The sequence below is a fragment of the Lissotriton helveticus genome, chromosome 1_1 (genome assembly GCF_964261635.1).
Source record: "Lissotriton helveticus chromosome 1_1, aLisHel1.1, whole genome shotgun sequence".
NCBI lineage: Eukaryota > Metazoa > Chordata > Amphibia > Caudata > Salamandridae > Lissotriton > Lissotriton helveticus.
In genome coordinates this window covers 1,642,804,664-1,642,828,252 of record NC_136057.1, presented here as the reverse complement: position 1 = coordinate 1,642,828,252, position 23,589 = coordinate 1,642,804,664, and the positions used below count along the sequence as shown (strand labels likewise).

General features: G+C 44.3%; 1 protein-coding gene across 1 annotated transcript in view; it reads left to right on the top strand.

Moving 5' to 3' along the window:
• Positions 1–203: 203 nt before the first annotated feature.
• LOC144764867 (uridylate-specific endoribonuclease C-like) overlaps positions 204–23,589 on the top strand; it is a 72,278-nt gene continuing 48,892 nt past the window's right edge. The window contains exons 1-2 of the mRNA XM_078650302.1: positions 204–258; positions 1,819–1,996. Coding sequence (XP_078506428.1) covers positions 204–258; positions 1,819–1,996 — 233 coding nt within the window. The remainder of the gene's footprint in view (positions 259–1,818; positions 1,997–23,589) is intronic.

The window sequence follows — 23,589 nt, the reverse complement described above, 5'->3', positions numbered from 1 at the left end:
AAATTGCTCACCCACACCAAATTTGTGTGAACAATGTAATCTATGTGAGGCATGTAAGGTACTCAGCTTCTTTCTGAAGCCAGGTCCATGCTACAGATACATGCCACCCTGACCAATAGATACAAATATAATAAAATTTAGATTCAAATCATGAGATTTCCTTTTAAGTGCATGCTGTTGTATCAAGCCCCTACCCTCCCGACATGTACAACCCTAAGGGCCTCATTACGATGAGACCCGGAAAGCTTCTGACCACAGGTAGGAGGCTTTCCTGGTCCCATCACGGGTTTCAGTTTCGACAGCCGCATTACGAGGCAGGCGCTCAAAAGAAAAACCGGCCGGTCATTCCGGCTGGATTATGACGGGCTCAAGGAGCCCGACGGCCAGTCAGAGGGCTGCCCTTAATTCCTATGGACAGCGTTTCCGCCGTAGGAATTACAATCTCAGTTTCCAACAGGCTTTCATTGTCGGGCCATCCAACATGGAAAGCCTCTTGGAAAGGGACATTGGGGGCCCCCAGCAGGGCCCCCTTCACCCTGCGCCCTCCAGTTGGTGGCCGAAAGGGCACCTATGGTGCCCCCTGTTCATCCCTGCTCTGTGTGGCAGGCACCCTGATGTGCCTGCAAGGCGGTGCAGGCATGAATAGATCCTCCCATTTGTCTATGGGAGCTTGAGCTACGGCCGCAGCACAAGCTGCCACAGACAAGTGGGAGTGTGCAACCGCACCATATGCAGTTTCGTTTTAATGCTGTGGTCGGGACAGCCGACCGGAGTTCTGTTGGGCCTGATTTCTCAAAGGTGTCACGTCCGCCCGACATCATAATATCGACCTGAATTTTTTTTAAAAGAAGGAAATACAGTAAAAAGAGATACTTCAGGATTTCTCAATTTGAGGAATCAACAGGACCATTCCACCCCTTTACTGGTTTGGGTTTGCTGGATGGACATGGCAGGTCAACTCTGAGCCGACATTGACCAGAGACCTGGAAATTAAGACTAAAGTAAGTAGGGTTTTCTAGGTAATAGTAATATCCTACAGTCTCCTGGTACTAGTAACGGTCCATTAGGAAGGTAAGACGGGTCATATTTACAAGCCCCCAACGCTACTAGAGCATCACTTTTTCTGATGCTCTGGTAGCGTTGCTCTCAACTCAACATTTACAAGGTGGCGTCAAGCTATTTAATGTGGCTTAACGCCACCATGTAAATATGCCTCTCACCGCAGTAGTCTGCTGTGGCAAAAGGGTGGGCAATGGGTGTTGCAGTTGGTGTTCCACTGCAAAACTCATTGCTTTTTGGCATTGCCCCATATTTACAAGGTATGGGGCAGCTTCAAAAATAAGATCAGGAAATACCTCGTCTTAAACAGGTGCTATGGAGAAATGTTTTATTGTTCCTCATATTTTTCTCCTTCCATGTGTGCTGTGTTCTGCAGCACATACACAGAAACAGCAAATCGCCTGTAAAGATTGTTTATGAGCAACAAAGTGTCCCTTCCTGCAAATAAACAATCACCCCTGCAGTGCAGGCACTCTTGCAACATGGCACAAGGCTGCCTGTGCTGGCACTAGGCAGATTTTTTAGCGCTAGGTGAAACGCAGGGGTGAGCTGAGCTGTATGTTTGCTAATACTGTGCATTCCTGTGTTTAAAAAATGATGGAGCGTGACGTTACCAATTTTGGAGAAACACCGCGCTCTGACATTTTTTTAAATATCCCTGACGTCTTACACTGCACCGATATTAATAATTCTTACTACAATGCCATGAAGCTGTATCAAAAGCATAATGCATGTTGGTTAACCCTTATTCTTTTGCAGGTTCGGATGAACTGGTTGTGTCGCTGTTTGCCGTGACCGACTCCGAGATCAGGAGCCTCTCAGAGGAGCTCTACGCAGCCGATGTCAACAGGGCTGATGCTGGGGACATAGTGCTGAACCTCCAGCATAAGGTGCCCAGCTCTGACACTGGCAAAGGCCAGGATTTTGCCAATCAAAGGTGAGCTACCATCAAGTCATTTTTCCAGGATTTTAGTCAAATAGTGAACATGCATTGCCAAAAAATGAAAACGATTATTAAGCGATGTATAAGTAAGGGGACAGATAAAACCAAGCAAAGATAGAAGTTACATGCAAGATTTCACTCTATCTGATGTATGTTCTGAGCACAAAGAGCATCATTTTGTCAAGCTCTAGGACATACTTTACCTCTTGGCTATCTCACAACCCTTCTCCAATTGGGCCTTTAGCTTTGTTGGCCGGCGCTTGGCAATGTGAAACAGTGACTCATTTAATTTTATATTATCGTATTCATTTATTCAGTCTATATAGCAACATATAGGTGGGACATAAGAAGAAGATTTTCAAGGAGATAAGCACAGGTTATCAATTGCTTTGTTACATCGACAAACTTAATAGGACTAGAAGATACAAAAATGGTGTGTGGCAGTCACAGGTTTGGGAGTGGAGGGAGGTGATCGGTTGGTGATTGAGTAGGCATGAATGTCTTGATCATGTCAGATTAATTGGGAAGCACCCAGCCATAATACATCTTTAAAAGAGTCAGGGAACCCGGATTTACAAATGAAAACAAAGGCAAGGTGATCCAATAAAGTTAGGAATATATTAAAGGTAGTAGGGAGGACGCCTGAAAGGAGAGAAATAGAAGAATTAAGTAGTGACTGGAGAGGTCTCGAGAAAATATGTGGCGAGACGAGAATAATGAGGTAACATTAGCCCAGGGTTCGGATGATAGTTTTAATGGTGTAAAAGTTGATGAAAGGATACATTTTACAAAACTAAGAATCTGAAAGCTCAAAATTCTGGCGATCACAGACACGTGGGAAAAATGGAACTAATATTAGATACACAATTGGAGGTGCTGGGGACACAGGGAGATGAGAAGGACGCACGAAATTGTTGATGAGGATGAAATAGGGTGTGGAGTATGAAAGAAGTGAATTTCTGTGAAGGTGTAAATATCAAGAACCAATTTGAGAATCAATAGCAACTCAGAAGTTATAGATGGTGTTGTCAGGGGAAGAGGGAATCAGAAAAAGAGACAAACAAATATAAGATTAATTGGCTTAGAAGTTTCACAACCCTTTGAGTCACAATACTGATAGGAAATGAATGAGAGGAAAGATTATCGCTGGTAAGAGTAAGAGGAAGAGGGCCATGTACCAATGCATGTATCAGGATCTATGCAGAACAATGTTAGGTGTAACGCAATGGAGCATTGTCTAAAGAGCTATACATGAGAAGATGTTGCCTGAGGAGGAGGCGTTTCCCTCTCCTCCTGCAGACTGAGGAAGCTTGCTTCATCTGCATTTTAAAGGCAATAAGTAAACCACGAGAGAACAGGATCAGATTGCCTAAATCAAGCAAGAATAACAAGGAGTGAGCGATCCACTATGTCAGAGTCCACGGATGGATCAAGAAGAATTGTCAGGGAGGATAGCTTAGAATGGTGGGAAGATGTAAGGTGATTATTGATGGCATGGAGGGAGCAGGCTAGAAACTACACTAAACAGGAGTAAAAACAGAACTAACTGGACTAAACAGAAGGAATATAAAAAAATATACAAAAGAAAGTGGGTTAGGCATTCCAGCAGACCGATGGGAAAGCAGAGAAAATGGTCAGAAATTAACTAAGACAGATTAAGGAGAGTGATGTGATATGGTAAGTGGCGAGGGTCGATTTGAGAACTAAAGGTTGACAAGCAGTGGGTCTAAAGATGTGGCATTACAGTTGGCGAATGGAGTTCAGAATGAAATATGAGAGAAAAGGAAGATAATGAGATAGGGAAGTGGTGTGGCAGTTGTAGATTGTAGGGAAGAAAGGTGAGTTCAGGAGGTCAGACTTTGAACATGTGCTGCACGTCAGTGTTCATTCAGAGACTTTACATATCCACTATGAGCTCAGATCCACTCTAGATTCCATTCCAAGGTCTACTTATCCACTCTTAATGCATTGTGATACTTGTATGCCTTACCTGAGTATGAGAGCTGGAGAGGAACCTTTTGTTGAATCCTAATACACGTTGAACTCTGCCTTACTATTCCCAGCATCATGCTGATGTGCTCCCTTGGAAGAATTCCTATCATGTTCTGAAACAAGATCTGTTCCTTGTTCCTCTCCTGCACTGTGCTGCAGGTATCTCACCCCTGTTCTGGGTTCCAATCATCTTGTGAGGCTGTGAGCTGGAGCAGGGATTGAGGAATGACTTCTGATTTCAGAATTTGTGCTTCAACTGCAGTTACTGCAAGCTCCTGCTCTCTCCTCCAGTTGCCTTCATTGAGAAACCTTTGCTTACTGAGAAGAGTCCTGTTTCCTACTACTGTGCCGCATAAAGTTTTGTGTGTTTTCCTTGCTTTACAGTCTATCATTCTTTCTGCTTTTCAATCCTGTTATTCCTGAGGTACTGTGTTTCCCCAGTTGGGCAACTAGCCACATATTCACTTGGCAGCACTTCCATTTGTTTCTTTGTTCTGAGGTACTTTTCTGCCCTTGCTCGAAATCCCTATTTTCATAATAAGCGTGGTGCCCGCTTCAGGGACACCGCACTCTGTTTGTTTTTTAACTTTAAAACTGAGCGAGGCACGGCTTTTTATTAACTTTAATACTACGTTCAGTGTTAAAGTTAGAAAAAACAAAGTAACTGAGCGTGGTGTCCTTAAGCGGCACCGCGCTCAGTTTTAAAGTTAAAAAAACAAACAGAGCGCGGTGTCCCTGAAGCGGGCACCACGCTTATTATGAAAGTATCCAGAAGTGGACGCCGCGCTCAACACAAATGTTAAATATAAATAAATAAAGTGAACACGGTGTCCCTGAAGCAAGCACCGCGCTCATTAAAGTAAAAAGCATACATTTGAGATGTCATCAGTGATATCATTAGAGATGTCATCAGTCATGTCATGAGGGATGTCACTGACCATGTCATGAGTGATGTAATATGTGACATCATCAGCAGTGCATTGCAGGCGCACGAGTTATAGTTAGCTGAACTAACTATAACGGGGGAATTTTAAGGTTTTGTATCAGTGAAATGTCCTGCTAACTATAACATGTGTGAAACCTATGTTTTTTTCAGTGAATTTGCAAGGTTTTTTAAATGCTAATTCCTAACTATAACGTGGCTGAAACCTATGGTTTTTTCAATGAATTTGCAAGGTTTTTTAAATGCTAATTTCTAACTATAATGTGTGTGAAACCTATGGTGACTCATTGGTTCTTCGTCCTATAGCAAAAACACCAATAACTAGTCAACTCAGAACATGCAACTTAGAGTACCTCAAGTAAGGTGGATAACAAGAGCACTCTTTCGTTATAGTCTTACACCAGTCCAAACCAAGCAGTAAATAAAGACACGTGCAAGTTTTAAATGTTTATTTCTAATGCCGTAATCTCATGCACAGTACCTTAGATAATACAATCAAACATATTATCAGAAACAAGGTTGTCAGCATTGTTACTATTCCATAAAATACAAAAGGAGAAAGCATCTTATAATGCTAAAGGGAAAGATATTTAAAATATACCTAGATTTCACACTCCCTACCTAGCAGGTTAGTTTATAACTACAGAAGGTCTCATAGGATTACATGGGCGAACCCATACCTCTGGTACTCAGCAGTAGTGGATCACATTGAGTTCTGCACAAACTGTCAGGATACGAATGTTCTCCAACTGTGTGTAATCATGCCTGCACAGTGCATTATTAAATGTGCCAGTATCAGAGGTGGCCACAGCTGCATATGCGTTATGGCTCAAATGTGAGAGGATCATTCCGAATAACTGACACAGTCTCCAAGATAACCTTGAAGTTCCATGCTCTCACTATACACACTAAACTAGCGAGGCACTCTACAAATGTAGCATAACAAATTATTCTCATTGGAATCAAAATACTCAGCCTTCTCTAAACAATATCGCAAGTGCGTGTCGTGTGCAAAGCAGAGCAGGAAAGCAAAAATGGCGTTTAAGCTTCTAATAAACCCATGCCTCAGCCCCACGACACCCTTCCTTGATCGAAGCACGTGATATAAACGTGGATTAATTACGAACGCAGAGTCCAAGCCTGAAAAGCACAGTCAAGTTCATATTTCTCAAAAAAATGATTCGCTGTTTCATAGAAAGCAGTAACTAAACAATAAAGAATAGGAAGAAAAATCAAAGAGTCTTACTCCAACAGCGTATAAGCACAGTATGTAGCAACAGCCTCCAAGAGGAAGTCATTGTTCTCATCTGAAAACATTTCAGCCATCCAATTCAATAGTGGGAATGAACATTCATGTTCCTCAACGACTAGAGCCTCTATCACCATCGGAGGAAAACTCGGGTCATCTTCAATGTAACTGCGTGCCATGAAGTCATGCGCCACTGCAAAAACATTCCAACGTCCCGTTATTCCATGTATCGCTGCTAAGGCCATAATCCCGCCGCCAGAACAGAGCAAGTCATGAACCACTAGGGGGCTCATCAGCTGGTCATAATCCGCGTTGGGAGACACCGTACTGCAGAGACACAAATCCAGGGCCCAGTCAAAATCGCAGCTCAGGTAATGGAAGACAGGTGGCACGCATGTGAAAAAGGAAAATCGAAACGATAATCCATAAGCTGCACTCAATGTAGCCAGAGGCAGCGCTCCGTAATAAGTAAGCATTCGGTTGCGCAGCAGCAACAACCGAGAAATATTGTTGTGTGCTGCAGGATGTGCATCCATATTTAAGTAAACAAATTAATAGAAGCACACCCGCATCTAATGCGAGTATTAAGGGGAATCCACCAACGATGCTGGAAAAAATCGAATGGAAAAATGCCGACAAGACACTAAATATAGTTTGAAAAGATGTCACAATGCCACTGCTTATAACTTTAAAAAAGTAAAATAACTCCGTAGTCAAGGGCGCACTAAAGATAGTCTAAATTAACTCCCCAAAATACAAGGACAGATCAGTATTTAATAATGCATGCACTTCAGTGTGGGTATTTGCCACGTGAAGGACAAATGTTTCTCTACCAGATGTAAGAGCGACCTCTTTTGGAAGACAATAGCGCTCTTATACGGCTCATTTGGTTGACTCTGCTTTCAAGGTCGGAATCGACGTCCAGATAGAAACATCCAGCTTCCCATGCAGAGGAGTTAACACAACTCTTTTATAGCAAACCACACGCTCAGTTATCGTAATCATGTAACCGATGCCTGCTAACCTTGCACAACAATCTGCATTATTTCAGATTAAATAACTCACGTTTCCAATAAACTGAACGTTGGTATGAAAGCAGGTGTCGGAGTGCCTTTCAAAACTCAGGCCAAATTAGGCGCATCTTGTTTACAAGAGCCATGCAATAGTATGTGTCTACAAATTAAGGAGGGATCTGGTGCTATTGCGCAATCCTCGTCATTCAGATAGAATTCTTTTCCCTCCCTCATGTACCTATATGTAAATGATAATAACCAACCTTCATGGAGATAAGCGCTGCCTAAAGATCTATATCTGCCTACAGCATACTATTTCATGTAAACCTCAAACTTAAACAGGCTAAAAAGTAACGTTATGATACCGTGGATAAGCCAAATATGGAGCGACACGTGAGGAACTTACACCCCAACAACTTTGCTCGAGCTGCAACACCGAGGTTGAAGGACAATCCACCTGCTAATGCACCAAGCACATCAACTGCTGCAGCAGCATTTTCAGCAAGCACTCCACACCCACAAATTAATCCTGATTTTGGTGAAGTTAAAATTCTATGCATTTAATGCAATAAACTTTTGTGTTATGGGAAACAGTCTATTGACCTGATTAAACGCAGGAAGCAGGAGCATCGCTGTCCTCGACATTCGTTTTTTTTCTTCATTCTTTTATTCCTCTTGGACACTTCCAAGCCCCCCATTATAAAAAAAAATTGCCCCCGGGAGCTAATTAAGAATAAAACGGACTTCTAGTTTTTTTTTTCCTTTTCCACCGCGTATGAGTACAATACGCGTACCACACGTTTTTTTTATTTAAAAGGCCTAGAGGACCAACATGTTTCTACCCTGCCCCCTTTTTCAACTTTCTTTTACTGTTTTCTTGTGACTCGGTGCTACCGAGCCACAAGATGGCTGCCAACACTTCCTGGTTTGGAGTGTTGACAGACAGTTGACATCCAATCAGCATGCAGCTCGTGCTCGTAATTGTACGGATTTTGGTTTGCGTTCTGTACTTCGTCTCTAGATATCGCTAGATGATTTTACTTTTGATTTTCTCAGGAACTACTGAACGGATTTACACCATTTAACAAAAAGCTCAATCTGCGAACCTAACTCTACCTCTCTGCCAAATTTGGTGTAATTCCGTTCAGCCGTTCGGGCTGTAGCCCTAGTTAAATGTCCCCATGGAAAATTGCATGGGGAAAACACGTTTTGGGACCCCCCTTTTTTCTCGGCCCCCACTTGACAAATCACCCCCAAACTTTCACGGGAGGAGCGGTGCCGAGCAGGCCATTTTCTTGGATAAATTCGCGAAGATTCGTCCACCAGTGCCAAAGTAATTCCAAATAGAATGTTGTGGATTTCCTATGGAAACTAGGTCCTAACTATAACTACTGGCGACCGCCAGTAGGTAATATATATATATATGTATATGATATGTATATCTATATACATATATACATATATATATATATATATATACATTCAACAGGAATTACGCACAGCCATCAGCAGCGCAATGACCGGCCACACCAGCATGTTCAAGGTTCTTTATTTCCAGGCAATAGATTATTCACAAGCAGGGTAGCATAACGCGTTTCGAGGTCAGTTACCTCTTAATCATATGCAATGGTTTCTGGGGTGGGTTCGTTAGTCTTTTCAAACGTGGCTAGGACACTGAAGAAGGACAACAGTCCATTAATTTAAAGAGGCAGTCTTTTTAAATGTTGTTTCCAAGTGTTGGTCGAATTCAAGGTAAAAGTACCAATTATCATTCTTTTCTAGTGCTTTAATGCGAACAGTCACTTAAAATGTTATTCGGTTTACCTTAATCCTTTTAGCTCCCAATGTTCTCCTTCATTCAGACTACCAGGTCCACAATGCCTCTTACTGCACTCGCAGCGTCAATCATTTCTTCAGTGTCGGTCTAGGTAAACAATCCACAGTGTATTCACAGCCAATTGCTAGACGCTTTGATCGGTTTTTCATACATATAAATATATATTATACGCATATGTATATATAATCACACAGCAAGTTCGACTCTACGCTGTTTCGGGGGCGGAGCCTGTTGTCACCTGGCAGGATGGTGAATTGATATTTAAGTCAGAGAAAACGCCCGCACCCTGTCACAACCATCTGGCGCTGAAGAGGCTATACATCAAGCCAAAATCCATCGGCCATGTTCTTGGTTGTTTTGTATTGGCACTAAAGGAATCTCCTCTCTCTCCCCTTGGTGGCCTCTATTTCTCGTCCTTGGAGAAACCCACTCACATATGTGTATATATATATATATATATATATATATATATATATATATGTTTATTTATATATATATGTTTATTTATTTTCCATGAAAAAACAAAGGTTAAAGTGATGTTATAGTTAGATGAACATGTCAGTAACAACATTAATGTTATATATATATATATATATATATATATATATATATATATATATATATATGTTTATTTATATATATATGTTTATTTATTTTCCATGAAAAAACAAAGGTTAAAGTGATGTTATAGTTAGATGAACATGTCAGTAACAACATTAATGTTTTGAACTGAAAAAACACTGAAATACACAACTTCTACTTATCAGAGCTAACTATAACTTGCACCCCCAAAATGCACTGCTTATGACCTCGCATATTACATCACTCATGACATGTTCATTGTCATCATTGATGACATCATCCAATGAGTTTGTTTTATAGTTTAAATAGTGGCGGATAACTACCATATTACTTCTCTACCTATTTTTGTACAGCCTGTGTCCAGCTAATGGGTGTGTTTGCAAAACGCATGTGCTCCTAATGCATCATAGCCGCCTAACCACGGCGAGAATTCCGCTGCAGTGGTTTAAAAGTGTGGGCGGAGGCCATGTCGGCCAACGGACGTGCGCAGAACTACCGAGGTAGTCCTCGCTACGGCCGTTGTCTGACGCACGCAGCGAAGGGGATAGGTTGGGCCACTGGAAATATGTCAGGAGAGGGCCAAATTAAGACACAGGGTTGATTAAATTATGTGCCAAGAAAAGGCAAATTATGCTGCATAATGTGGCACATTGTTTGATAGTTTTGCTTCATTATTTTGTCACAATTGTTAACACTGTCTGGCCATAGATTTCACCTTATTAGTACCACTTTAACAGCTAAACACAGCAATTACCGGGGCCACTGGAATTATGCAATAGGGGAGGGTCAAATTATGAGTTAGGCTTGAGTAAATTAAGTGGCAAGAAAAGGCCAATTATGCTGCATTATGCACTACATTTTGTGATAGTATTACTTCATTATTTAGTCATTTTTAAACTTGTCTGGGCATCAGTTGTACATCAGTAGAACCAGTTTTACATGCACATATAGCAATACTCTACAAAAAGGTGACAAGTCAACCATTGCAAAGGGCCCTCCACTATGCGTCCACATGTGTTGGTGCGTTTTTACTAACTTAATAAATTGTTGGAATCTGCAGTTTATGTGTTAGATGATGGATTTTGTGGCAAATCTACAATTATGTGAAAATCACAGTGGCCACACAATCGAATAATTCAAGTGGCTCTGGCAATAACCAATACAATGGTGACCAGTCCTCCTTTGCAAAGTGCCTTTCACTGTGCTGCAACACATATAGCTGTGTTTTTAGTAACCTTTGAACTGTTCAAACTAGAAACAAATTTAGTTTTCTTTTTAAAATCTTCAGATTATGCAATAGATGCTGAATTATATGTCAAATGCAGCAGTGCCATAATTATGAAGAAAATAAAAATGTTAGGCTGCACAATCACATAATTCTAGTGGTCCTGATTACAGATGTGTAGATGTATTGAACACGTTATAAATCTTTGTATGAGGAGTAACTCCATGTGCAAATTGCAGTTGATGACTTGTGTTGTGTTTTTGGGTTGTGCGGAAAAAGTTCCCAGCAAGGTAAAGATTCTACATACTAGAAACTAGGGGCCTGATTATGATGGCAGTCGGACGAGTGTCCGACCGCCATCGCCATGGGCAGGTGACCGTCTGACAATGTGTCTGCAGTTCCACGCGCCCTATTACGATACGTCCACCGTGCAGGCGGTCGTAAAATGCCCTTTTCTACTGCAGCTACTGCTGTGGCCTGGAAAAGGGCCACAGCACAAGCTGCAGTAAAGAAAGGCACTTTACAAACATCCTTTCACTGTGTGCCATGCATCATGTGGTGCCCGGCACACAATGCAAGGATGTGTGGGGGGCACCATATGTGCCCCCCTGGCCACTTAGCAGTGGCCCACGGGGGACAGGGACCTACTTGGGGACACCAAAGTACATTTCCGTTTGTCTTTCCATGGCGGGCCCAGCAGTCAGAAAGGGACACAGCAGTACATGCACAGGCACCACCTCCATGGGTAGAGATTGGAGTCTGACAGCCGCCAGACAGGCTCCTTGCACCTGTCGATGCTGCGGTCTTTCCCCCAACATCATTGTTCCGACCACTGGTATTGTAATCCGGCGGTTCGACCGATGGCCTGGTTGTTGGGCGGACCACCACTGACAACCTGTTGGTGTCAGTCCGCCCAACATCAAAATGATGGCCAAAGTATTGTAAGCAGCCTAGAGTTTTTAAACAGAATCATAATAGAATGTAAATTTAAACCTAACATAAAAGACTTACCCCATGTACATGTGCTTGTTTAGCTTCAAAAGATGGGCTGTAAATTTGTAACCACAGTATGAAGGTTGCAGGTAGTATAACCTTCAGCAACTTCTCTCCTCTCCTTGGGTATTTTTTAATGACTGGTGTCTCTCTGGACACGTTTGGCATAGAGTGAACACTGTTCTTAGTTGATACTTTTTAATACTCTGTGGTGTATTTCTCATGAGAGTTTTACTGTCTGCAAACAGTGTGGTACAGAGCAAACTCTCTCCGTATAGTAAACACTGTTTACAGTACCTATTTTACAACTCATATCCACTTAAGTTCTCACTGTAGGTTCGGTGACTGTGAAGGGTTATATACAGATAAAGGATGTGAGTAGACTGACATTAGTTATATCACATAAGTTGAGTATGTGGAGGAACTTGATTTTCTCTGAGCAGTTGTACACAGATTGAACACTGTGAGCAGTAGGGGTCAATCTGTGATTGATTGTTAATGTCAACTCAGCTACCCCATGAAGTGTATGGTGTAGGGTCAATGTGGCACATTACTCAAACTTGCTACAAGAAAGAGATCTGTATGTGTGATTACAGATGCTCGATATTATTCTGAGCTATTTTGTACTTACTTTCAGACCTCCAATGCCATACTCTTTTATAGAGTAATGTGTACAAAAGAAGCTAGGATGATGTCATCAGTAATATCAGTGATGTCATCAATGATTTCATTTGAGATGCCAACAGTGATGTCATAAATGGTGTCACAAAACGTCATGAGTGATGTACTATGTGAGGTCAGAAGCAGTGCATGGCGGTGGCACAAGCTAGTTAGCTCTTCTAATTTCAGTGATTTGTTTAGTTCAAAACATTAAAATTGTCACTGACATATTCCCCTAACTATAACATTACTTTAACCTTTGGTTTTTTCAATGAATTTCTAAGATTTTTTTAAAACAAAAACATCTTGTTATTACACCTCACTATAACATTACTTTGTGCCCCAGGGAATGGGGTTCCAGGGGCCGCTTAAGTTCAGGGAGCAGGGCTCTGAGGCCCCTCTCTCCTTTCTTTTTGATTTTGGCACTGGGAAATGGGATCCCCGGGGCCTAACAAAGCTCAGGGAGGGGGGCGGGACTCTCCCCCTTTAACAATTCATTTAGACCCGGGGCGATTGGCTTCTCACGGCCAATACTGGATCGGAGAGACCAGGGGCCCGCATCCTTCTACCCTTCATTATAATGCCTGCAATGGGGATAGCGGAAGGGGGGTGCCCTATTCCAGGCCCCCCTCCCTATGTATTCAATTGAAAAATGGTGGCCTCTCTCTTTTTTCCCCACAATCCCGCAGGAGTCCCGCATGATCGCAAAAAACCCACCGATTTGTTTTTTTATTTTGGCCCTCAGGCGGGGTTACCTCTTGACCCCCCCCCCCCAACTCAGGGGGTCTACTGGGGTAGGGTATCCCATCCTGTCCCTTTATATTATCTTCTTTCTTTACTAAGTCTCTGTGTCCTGTAATCGCTGCCAGCAAAATATTTCTCATCTTGCTGGTAGCCAATCAGAGTACTACTCACTCCCGTAGGAGCGCACAGGCCTAGAAGAAAAAAGCACTTTGAGCCAACCCGAATTCTCCTTATTTTAATTTACGCTCCTGTGAGACTCTTGCAGGATTCCCCTGGATCTAATCGTCCAGATATACCAATATTTTTTAGACTTAATATCTCAAAAACTACTGAACAGATTTACACTGTCACAAAAAATACGCTTTCTGGACCAAGATCTAGCTACCTGAGAAATTTGGTATCATTCTGTTCAGCAGTTTTTGTGGGAATGCTGTCTACAAAAGTCTATGGAAAATGCTCAGGGATTTTGTGTTTAGGAACTTCTCTTTTTTCTAAGCCCCCATCTTACAGATCACTGCAAAACTTTCCAGAAAGGCCTTGAGGTGGATGAACCTTTTGTTTTAAAGTTTTGTGAAGATTCGTCAAACGGCTCCAAAGTTATTAGCAAACGAAGTTATTAGCAAACTAAAAAAAGCTCTGTCTATGGAAAAGCTGACCTAACTATAACTACCCAGTGGCCACTGAGTAATATATAGATATAAAGCTATGATTCATTTGTTGGGTCTAAATGTCACATAAAGTACCAATGTCATCAACATGAGCCAACAGATTGTATTCAGTGTCATTTGCCCTATGTAAAAAAGCTCTATGGTTGTGTGCTCGAATTTAATACTATTTATCCTGGCTGTAGAATTGCTGGTGGTAAAGACTAACCTACAGTAAAATGCATTGACTTTGGACTTAGAGAATGTAAATAGTAGTAAGGAGAGATGAACTTGTGCCGTTGCTACAAGACTCAGCCTTTATGAGACAACATTTTGGTTCCTCATAAAGCACCCCTCAGTGTTGTGCTATGAACTGGAATAGATGCAATTTATTTCATTGTCCTGCATTAAAAGTACATGCTTATGCCACAGTCAATAAAATACCTGGAAATATCAGCCTTACATGAACTTGCCATTATGCTGCGGTAGTTGCAAAAGAACGTCAATTGATGGACTCCACAACATTTGCAAAATTAACAAGTTCAAGTTCAGAAATTTATATAGCACACTACTCACCCAGAGGGTCTCACGGCGCTTGGGGAGGCGTATTGCTTTTGCTTATCGAATATCCAAGTTTTTAGTTGCTTTCTGAAGGAGAGGTGGTTCTGAGTAAGGCGGAGGTGGGTGGGGAGAGAATTCCAGGTCTTGGCCGCTAAGTAGGAGAAGGATCTTCCTCCCATGGTGGATCTATGGATGCGTGGGATTGCGGCGAGGGCTTGATTGGACGATCGTAGTTGGCGGGTGGGGGTGTAGAAGGACATGCGCGTGTTGAGGCATTCGGGTCCTAGGTCATAGAGGGCTTTGTGTGCGTGGGTGAGGAGACGGAACGTAATTCTCTTGTTGACGGGGAGCCAGTGGAGCTCTTTCAGGTGACCGGAAATGTGAGCTTGACGAGGGATGTCCAATATGAGTCTGGCTGAGGCGTTTTGGATGCGTTGAAGTTTTTTCTGTAGTTTGGCTGTGGTTCCGGCGTAAAGGGTGTTTCCGTAATCCAGTCGGCTGGTGACCAGTGCATCGGTGACCGTCTTTCTTGTTTCGGTGGGGATCCAACGGAAGACTTTTTTGAGCATGCGTAGGATGTTGAAGCAGGATGATGAGACGGCATTGGCTTGTCTGGTCATCGAGAGGGAGGAGTCCAGGATGAAGCCCAGGTTACGTGCGTGATCCGTGGGTATGGGTGCGGTTCCCAGGGCTGGTGGCCACCAAGCGTCATCCCAGGCAGAGGGGGATGAGCCTAAGATGAGGACCGTTTTGTCCGAGTTCAGTTTTAAACTGCTGTTCTTCATCCACTCGGCTACTTCTTTCATTCCTTCGTGTAAGTTGGTTTTGGCGGTGTTTGGGTCATTGGTGAGAGAGAGGATCAACTGGGTGTCGTCTGCGTAGGAGATGATGTTGAGGTTGTGTTGACGCGCGATGGATGCGAGGGGACTCATTGAAGAGGGTGGGACTGAGTGATGATCCTTGTGGTACGCCGCAGATGACTTCGGTGGCCTCTGATCTGAAAGGGGGAGGCGGACTCTCTGGGTTCTTCCGGCGAGGAACGAGATGATCCAGTCTAATGCTTTTGCTTGTATTCCGACGTTGCTGAGGCGTTGTATGAGGGTGTTGTGACAGACTATGTCGAAGGCTGCGGAGAGGTCAAGTAGGATGAGGGCAACTGTTTCTCCATTGTCTAGTAGTGTTCGAATGTCGTCTGTTGCTGCGATGAGTGCGGTTTCGGTGCTGTGTTTGGCTCGGAAGCCGGACTGTGACGGGTCGAGGGATTTGTTGTATTCAAGGAAGGCGGCGAGCTGGCTGTTGATGGCTTTCTCAATGACTTTGGCAGGGAATGGGAGGAGCGAGATGGGGCGGTAGTTCTTAAGTTCACTGGGGTCTGCTGTGGGTTTCTTCAGCAGGGCGCTGAGTTCGGCATGTTTCCAGCTTTCCGGGAAGGTAGCGGAGTTGAAGGAACAGTTGATGACATCGCGGAGATGGGGTGCGATGATCGAGTCTGCTTTGTTGAAAATGTGGTGGGGACATCGGTCGGTTGGCGATCCTGAGTGGATGGAGTTCATCAGGTGGATGGTGTCTTCGGTGGTGAATGCGTTCCAGGTGTAAAGGTTGTTAGAATGCGGTGATGGTTCAGGGGTGGGTGGGGTGGTCTGGTCTTCGGACTTGTTAGTGAAGCTGTTATGTATGTCGGCGATTTTGTTGTGGAAGAATGAGGATAGAGAGTCGCAGAGGTCTTGGGAAGGAGTGATGTCGTTGGTGCCGGCGGTGGGGTTGGTAAATTCTTTGACGATGTTGAATAGTTCCTTGCTGTTTTGGGCGTTGTTGTCAAGTCGATCCTTGAATGCTGATTTCTTGGTGGATCGGATGAGTTTGTGGTGTTTGCGGGTGGAGTTCTTGAAGGATGCCAGGTTGTCAGTGGTTGAGTTTTTTCTCCAAACTTTCTCGAGGGAACGACAGAGCTTCTTGGATTTCTTAAGGTCGTCGTTAAACCATGGGGCTTTTTTGCTGCCTTGCTTGATTTGGTGGTTTTTCAGGGGCGCTAGTTCGTTAGCGCTGTGGGTGATCCATTGTGTGATGTTGGTGGCTGCTTGGTTTGGGTCTGATGATTTGGCAGGAGGGTTTTGGTGGAGCGATGTGAAGAGCTGATCAGTGGTAATTTTCTTCCAGTTTCTTCGGGGAATAGGTTGTGGGGAGTTGTGGGTCGTGGTTTTTTTGTAGTTGAAGTGAACGCAGCTGTGGTCCGTCCAATGGAGAGCTGTGGTGTGATCGAAGGAGATGTGTTTGCTGGAGGTGAAGATAGGGTCGAGCGTGTGTCCGGCAAGGTGGGTGGGCGTGTCAACCAGTTGTTTGAGTCCGAGATTGGCCAGGTTGTCCAGAAGGGTGGTGGTATTGATGTTGTTTTTCTTTTCCAGGTGGAAATTGAGGTCTCCCAGTAGAATGTAGTCCTCGGAGGGGAAGGCGTGTGGGCTGATGAAGTCAGTGATGTCTTCGTTGAATTGTGTGCGGGGTCCGGGTGGTCTATAGATGAGGGTGCCTCTGAGTGTGGTCTTAGGGTCGGTGTGAATCTGGAAGTGAAGATGTTCGGCGGTTGTGATGTTGTCATCGGAACTGGTCGTGATGCGGATGGTGTTTTTATGGACGATGGCGATGCCTCCTCCGGTTTGGTTGATGCGGTCCTTTCGGATGATCTTGTAGCCGTCCGGGATGGCTATGGCTATGTCCGGTGCTGATGAGGCATTCATCCAGGTTTCTGTAAGGAAGACGACGTCAGAAGATGTGGTGTCGAGTAGGTTCCAGAGTTCAATGGCGTGTCTGTGGACCGAGCGGGTGTTGAGCAGGATGCAGTTTAGGTGGTTGGTGTTGGAGCTCAGTTTGCAGTTTGTGGATTTGGTGAGGGTTCTGATGCAGTTGAATTTGCAGGAGTAGCAGGTGAAGGGTCCATGGGTGTGTCCTGGGGTAGCTTGGTAGCATTGTGGTGTGCGGCCGGGGTTAAGGGCTGAGAGGGTTGCGGCGTCGTATGTTATGCGGGCGGAGGGGATTTTGCGGGGGCCAGGGGGTCTGGCACTGGGCGCGGTCCAGGCACGGACGGGCGTAGACGGGCTTACCTTTGGCGCACCTTCGGCGCGCATGGGGCGCGACCGCTGCGCGTGACCGCTGCACGCAGAGGCATCTGTCATATGTGGATGGAGGAGGGGGCGGGGGCGAGGGAGGAGCAGCTGGGAGGCGGGGGCAGGGTGGAGAGCCGGGCAGGGACGGCACAATAACAATCAACAAAATGGCAGCAAGCCAAAATCCGACCAGGACGAGATTGGGGCTAAACTTAGGTAATGGCTATGAAATGGCCAGTGGTACCGGCAGAATCAGGTACCAATGCGCAGTTCAGGCAAAGGCAGCAGAGCACAAACGAATGTTTAATAAAGCACACTTCAGCCACACAGCGCTACGATATAGACGCTAACAGCGCTACGATATTAATGCAATTAATTATCAGGCACAATAAACAGGAGCAATGCGATCAATGCGGGTGATGCGATATGGCTCAGTTGTAAGGAGCTGTCTGGGGGGACAGCGCTACGATACCAATTGGAGCCTGGAGCAGCGTGGGGAGCGACCGCTTCTGGTGGGTTCAGGACGGTCACAGCGTTTGCGACGGTGGGTCGAGCCTAAACTTTCAGTGGGAGGGAGGAGCAGCTGGGAGGCAGGGCGGGGTGGAGAGCCGGGCAGGGACGGCACAATAACAATCAACAAAATGGCAGCAAGCCAAAATCCGACCAGGACGAGATTGGGGCTAAACTTAGGTAATGGCTATGAAATGGCCAGTGGTACCGGCAGAATCAGGTACCAATGCGCAGTTCAGGCAAAGGCAGCAGAGCACAAACGAATGTTTAATAAAGGGCACTTCAGCCACACAGCGCTACGATATAGACGCTAACAGCGCTATGATATTAATGCAATTAATTATCAGGCACAATAAGCAGGAGCAATGCGATCAATGCGGGTGATGCGATATGGCTCAGTTGTAAGGAGCTGTCTGGGGGGAAAGCGCTACGATACCAATTGGAGCCTGGAGCAGCGTGGGGAGAGACCGCTTCTGGTGGGTTCAGGACGGTCACAGCGTTTGCGACGGTGGGTCGAGCCTAAACTTTCAGTGGGAGGGAGGAGCAGCTGGGAGGCGGGGGCGGGGTGGAGAGCCGGGCAGGGACGGCACAATAACAATCAACAAAATGGCAGCAAGCCAAAATCCGACCAGGACGAGATTGGGGCTAAACTTAGGTAATGGCTATGAAATGGCCAGTGGTACCGGCAGAATCAGGTACCAATGCGCAGTTCAGGCAAAGGCAGCAGAGCACAAACGAATGTTTAATAAAGCGCACTTCAGCCACACAGCGCTACGATATAGACGCTAACAGCGCTACGATATTAATGCAATTAATTATCAGGCACAATACGCAGGAGCAATGCGATCAATGCGGGTGATGCCATATGGCTCAGTTGTAAGGAGCTGTCTGGAGGGAAAGCGCTACGATACCAATTGGAGCCTGGAGCAGCGTGGGGAGCGACCGCTTCTGGTGGGTTCAGGACGGTCACAATATAGAGTGGTCGGTCCTGTATGAAGAAAAACACTCGGTCATTTCTTCTCTGCAGTTTTGGAATTTTGCATGGGCTCTTAACAGTTTTAGGGAGTTATTTCCATGAAACTATTTATTATCAAAATTGTTAATAAATGCTATGTACCGTCATCTGGAATTGTAAAGAGGAACAAATGAGCAGTAAAAAACAGAGTTAGAGTTATCAGTAGTGAAGGGAGGTATGACTCTTCTAACCCAAACTGCTCTCGGTGTGAGAGGAGAAGCAGAGATGGCAAATCAGGAAAAAGGAGGGTGGTGTGGACCTATAAAGGGCTGTGAGACGGTGTCTGTCCTTGGCCTCTTAGAGGCTGTGGGAAAAGGGTGAAATCCTATGGAAACCACACTGTATGTTATAATTATAACATTGGTTACTGAGAAGATGTCTTCTGGAAAGTAGTGTCAGACAGCATCAAAATGAAAAAAAAACTCCAATTGCAGAGTCTAAACTGCAACACTATTTTTGCAAGGCCAAATCCAACCATATGAGCCCACAGTTGGTGCTTGCAGGCATTGAACCGAGTTGGAGCTCGTTCTGGAGCAGAACTAGTTTAAGTTTGTAGAGCTATATAGCGCGGCTTACCACCCGTGAGGGCATTCAGGCGCTGTCCATCTGCATGGAGAGATTAAGTGACTTGCCCAGAATCACAGGATGTTGTGCCACACCGAGACTCAAACTCGGAGCCCCAGCTCCCAAGTTGGCAGCTCTGGACACTGCACTACGTCCTTTTCACTCTCCCTCTCAACTAGAGCTTACAGAGCTGGATCTTCAATGGACTTTAAATGATTGAAAGAAACCGAGCTTGCAAGAATGAGAAGGACTGGAACTTGCAGAACTGTTTTATTTACACACTGGGGCCGAATTGAAGCTTGGTGATGGAACAGACATAGGGCTTGTGAACCAGAGCTCGTGTAACTGAATTAGGAATTGAGTGGATCTGGGGTTCCAGAACTGGATAGGGCGTGAAGCAAGAGTAAAGACTCCAGCAGCAGGAGCTAAATAGAGGTGCTGTGGCTCTCTGGTGCACTCAGCAGAAACCCTTTACTTATTGGTAGGACAGTAACGCCTTGACCTGAAATGGGTGCTTTTAGAGTAGTAGTAACCTGACAGAAAAGGGACTGTTTCAGAAATTACCATAATGGCATCAGCTTGTATTTGGTGGTGATTTCTGAATAGTGTACGACTTTAGAAGAGCAGCACAGAGCTTTCCATGTAACTGGTGCTGAAACAGAACTGCTGTTTGCAAATTATTCTTTCGATTTAAGGATTCAGGAAAACGCCCTGTGATTGAAGTTACTGCCACAGCTATGCTGCCATTATACAACAATAAACAATAATGGCTCTTTTATGAAGAATTTACACTCCACAGACATGGAACTGCCCGACCAGCACACTCTACGTATGTAGCAGTGTTGGCAAGCACCCTAACTTATTTCTTTGTTTCAGGTAGGGTAAGAAGGATTGGCCTATGACTAGGCACGGAATTATATAGTACTGTAAATTCATGCATATCCCTCTTGACCCATAGTAATACTGTGGAACAATTCTGTGCATGAAATCCTACTCAGGGCAATACACATCAGTACTCCTACAACCAAAGGCTGGCAATATTCAATAAATCATACAGCGCTCTTATCACAGCTTTGCCACCAACAACGCTTGGGCTGTCATCATAAGACAGGCAATTTTAAGGAAACAAAAATAACCAGTCAAACAGCCCCATACCCCCAATTCCTCGTAAATAAAGCAATGATATGGTCAGTAATGTTGGCTTCACAATGTGATGTGTTGTAGGAAGGGGAGATAGCAGGATTCCCAATAATGGCTAGCTATCTGTGGGGTCTCATAGGGGATCAATCAGAGTAGCCATAGATAGTCTGGGCATGTAAGTCCTTGAATCTCATAGGAGAGAATTTGAATGAAGGGTGCCCATCTGTCAGGATAAGAGGTGCTGCTTGCATCCACCAACAAAGACAGATTCTCCATCCCAAGGATAAACCAGAATTTATGTGGCTCGGAGGTGTGGTCGGGAGTCTTATCAGTGCCCCAGAGTGATAGAATTGACTGATGAGCTGCCCCCAAGGCTAGGGCCATTTGTCTCCCCTGGTTACAGTTTAGCGGATACGTCAAGGGGTTTGGGAGTCAAAGGATAGTGTATGCTGAGAACCTTGGGATGGAAGTGTTAAAGGCAGAATCAATATCGGTCAGTACTTGATCCCAGTAACATGTGAGTTTCAGACAAAACCATAGAAGGTAAAGTAGTTTGCCAGTGTCCCCGCACCCTCACAAGCATTCTTTTGAGCACCCTCCATTGCATTTGTGGAGTCTCGATGGGGTCAGGAACCAGTAAAAAACTATTTTATAGGCAGGCTCAGTACTGGCCTTGTTATGTGCTTTGTGATGTACTCTGTAAAAAACATCCTCCCACTCCTCGGAAGTAAGGGCTCTCCCCAGCTCCGCCTACCATCTCGTTGCCCTTTGGTTTCACCAGGAAAGACTCCTTGCCCAGCATGGCATATAGTTCAGTTATGAGGCTCTTGTCACCAGTTTTAAGGAGTATCCATTTCTCAAATGGGGTCAAGTCGTCCTGCCCCCTGCCTGTTCTCGGGTCTTGTCACCCAATGTCACAATTGTAAATATTGGATGCGGTCAGAATCTGCCAAAGAATAATCAGCTTTAAGCTAGTCAAGGAAATAAGCCTTTGTGCATCAAAGAGGCATTCCATTTGTTTGCAACCCCCTTTGTGGAACATCAGAACATTTCTGTTTGCATCACTGTGGTGAACTCTGGGTCAGCTAAAATCGGGGCCATGGGTGAGGGGAAAGTCGTGAGACCTGCCCTGAGTGCTACAGAGCACCGTACCTTGAGTGTGGAGCTTGTCACCGACGAGAAGTAGAGATCCCAGGCTCTATCTTTATGTGACAACCAGACTTCTTTCCATATGTTGGAACCAGTGACTGCTTGAGCCTTAAAGGAGCAATGTTTTCTAGAGAGTGGGTGGTTCCATTCCACCAGAAATCTGAGTTGTGTTGCTAGGTTGTAGCAAAGTAGCATAAGACTCACCAGCCCACCGTCTCACTTCAAGCGGAAAACAACATGTTGATAAAGGTGGGTTTTTTTTGCAGTCCTACAGGAACTTTGTTGTTGTCCAGTTGGAGGGAGCGAAGGGAGGTGTGCGTAGGGGGCAGCGGCAGGGCCTGTACAGATAAAGTATACGAGGTAGGATGGTCATTTTATCTGCTGCTATACAGCCCATCCAAGAGGGGTGGAGATGGCTTCATGCGGTCTGGTCCCCCCGTATTTGAGAGGTAAGGGCGCTATAGTTAGAAGCCAAGGTCTTCGGAGGCCTCAGTAATACTAGAACACTGGATCACTGACATAATATCGATGTCATAAATATCGATGTAGCAAAATATCGATTACAAAATATAGAATACCAAAATATCGACTTCCTATCTCCAAACAGGTAAGTACAAAAATATCGAGAAAAAAAATATCAATGTAAAAAATATAGTTAGTCAAAATATCGAATTTTTTAAATATCTTAAAAGTAATGTGAAAGTAATGAAATAATACATATAATTAACTTACACATACTTAAAATACTTAAATAACCTTAAAATTAATAAATAATTAATTTAAGTTAAAAATAAATAAACATACAATTACATTTGTTAACATATATATATATATATATATATATATATATATATATATATATATATATATATATATATATATAAATAAAATATTAATAAAAAATAGACTATATTTTTACCATAGGATAGCAGGAGAGTAACATTTACTATTACCACTCCAGTAAATACAACAGTAGAGAAAGCATTGTATAGCGTAGGGGTAAAAATTACTTTTTCCACTCCAGAGAGTGCAACAGTAGAGAAAGCGTTGGATGGCAGGAGGGTAAAAATTACTATTCCCACTCCAGAGAGTGCAACAGTAGAGAAAGCATTGGATAGCGTAGGGGTAAAAATTACTTTTCCCACTCCAGAGAGTGCAACAGTAGAGAAAGCATTGGATAGCGTAGGGGTGAAAATTACTATTCCCACTCCAGAAAGTGCAACAGTAGGGAAAGCGTTAGATAGCGGGAGGGTTAAAATTACTATTCCCACTCCAGAGAGTGCAACAGTAGGGAAAGTGTTGGATAGCGTAGGGGTAAAAATTACTATTCCCACTCCAGTGAGTGCAACAGTAGGGAAAGCGTTGGATAGCGTAGAGGTAAAAATGACTATTCCCACTCCAGAGAGTGCAACAGTAGGGAAAGAGTTGGATAGAATAGGGGTAAAAATTACTATTCCCACTCCAGTGACTAGCCCAGCCAGGCCCGGCTTGGGCACAGATCGTCAGGCCTGCTCTTAGCCAGTCTTCGCCCAGGCACAAGTCCAGCGCACGGACCAGCGGGAGTATGGGCCTTGTAGTCCTGGCCCCAGCAAGCAAGCAACTGAAGAAAGGAGCATCCCAACTCAACACTACTGGTGCTGCAGTAGTTGATAAATGCCGGATGGTGTA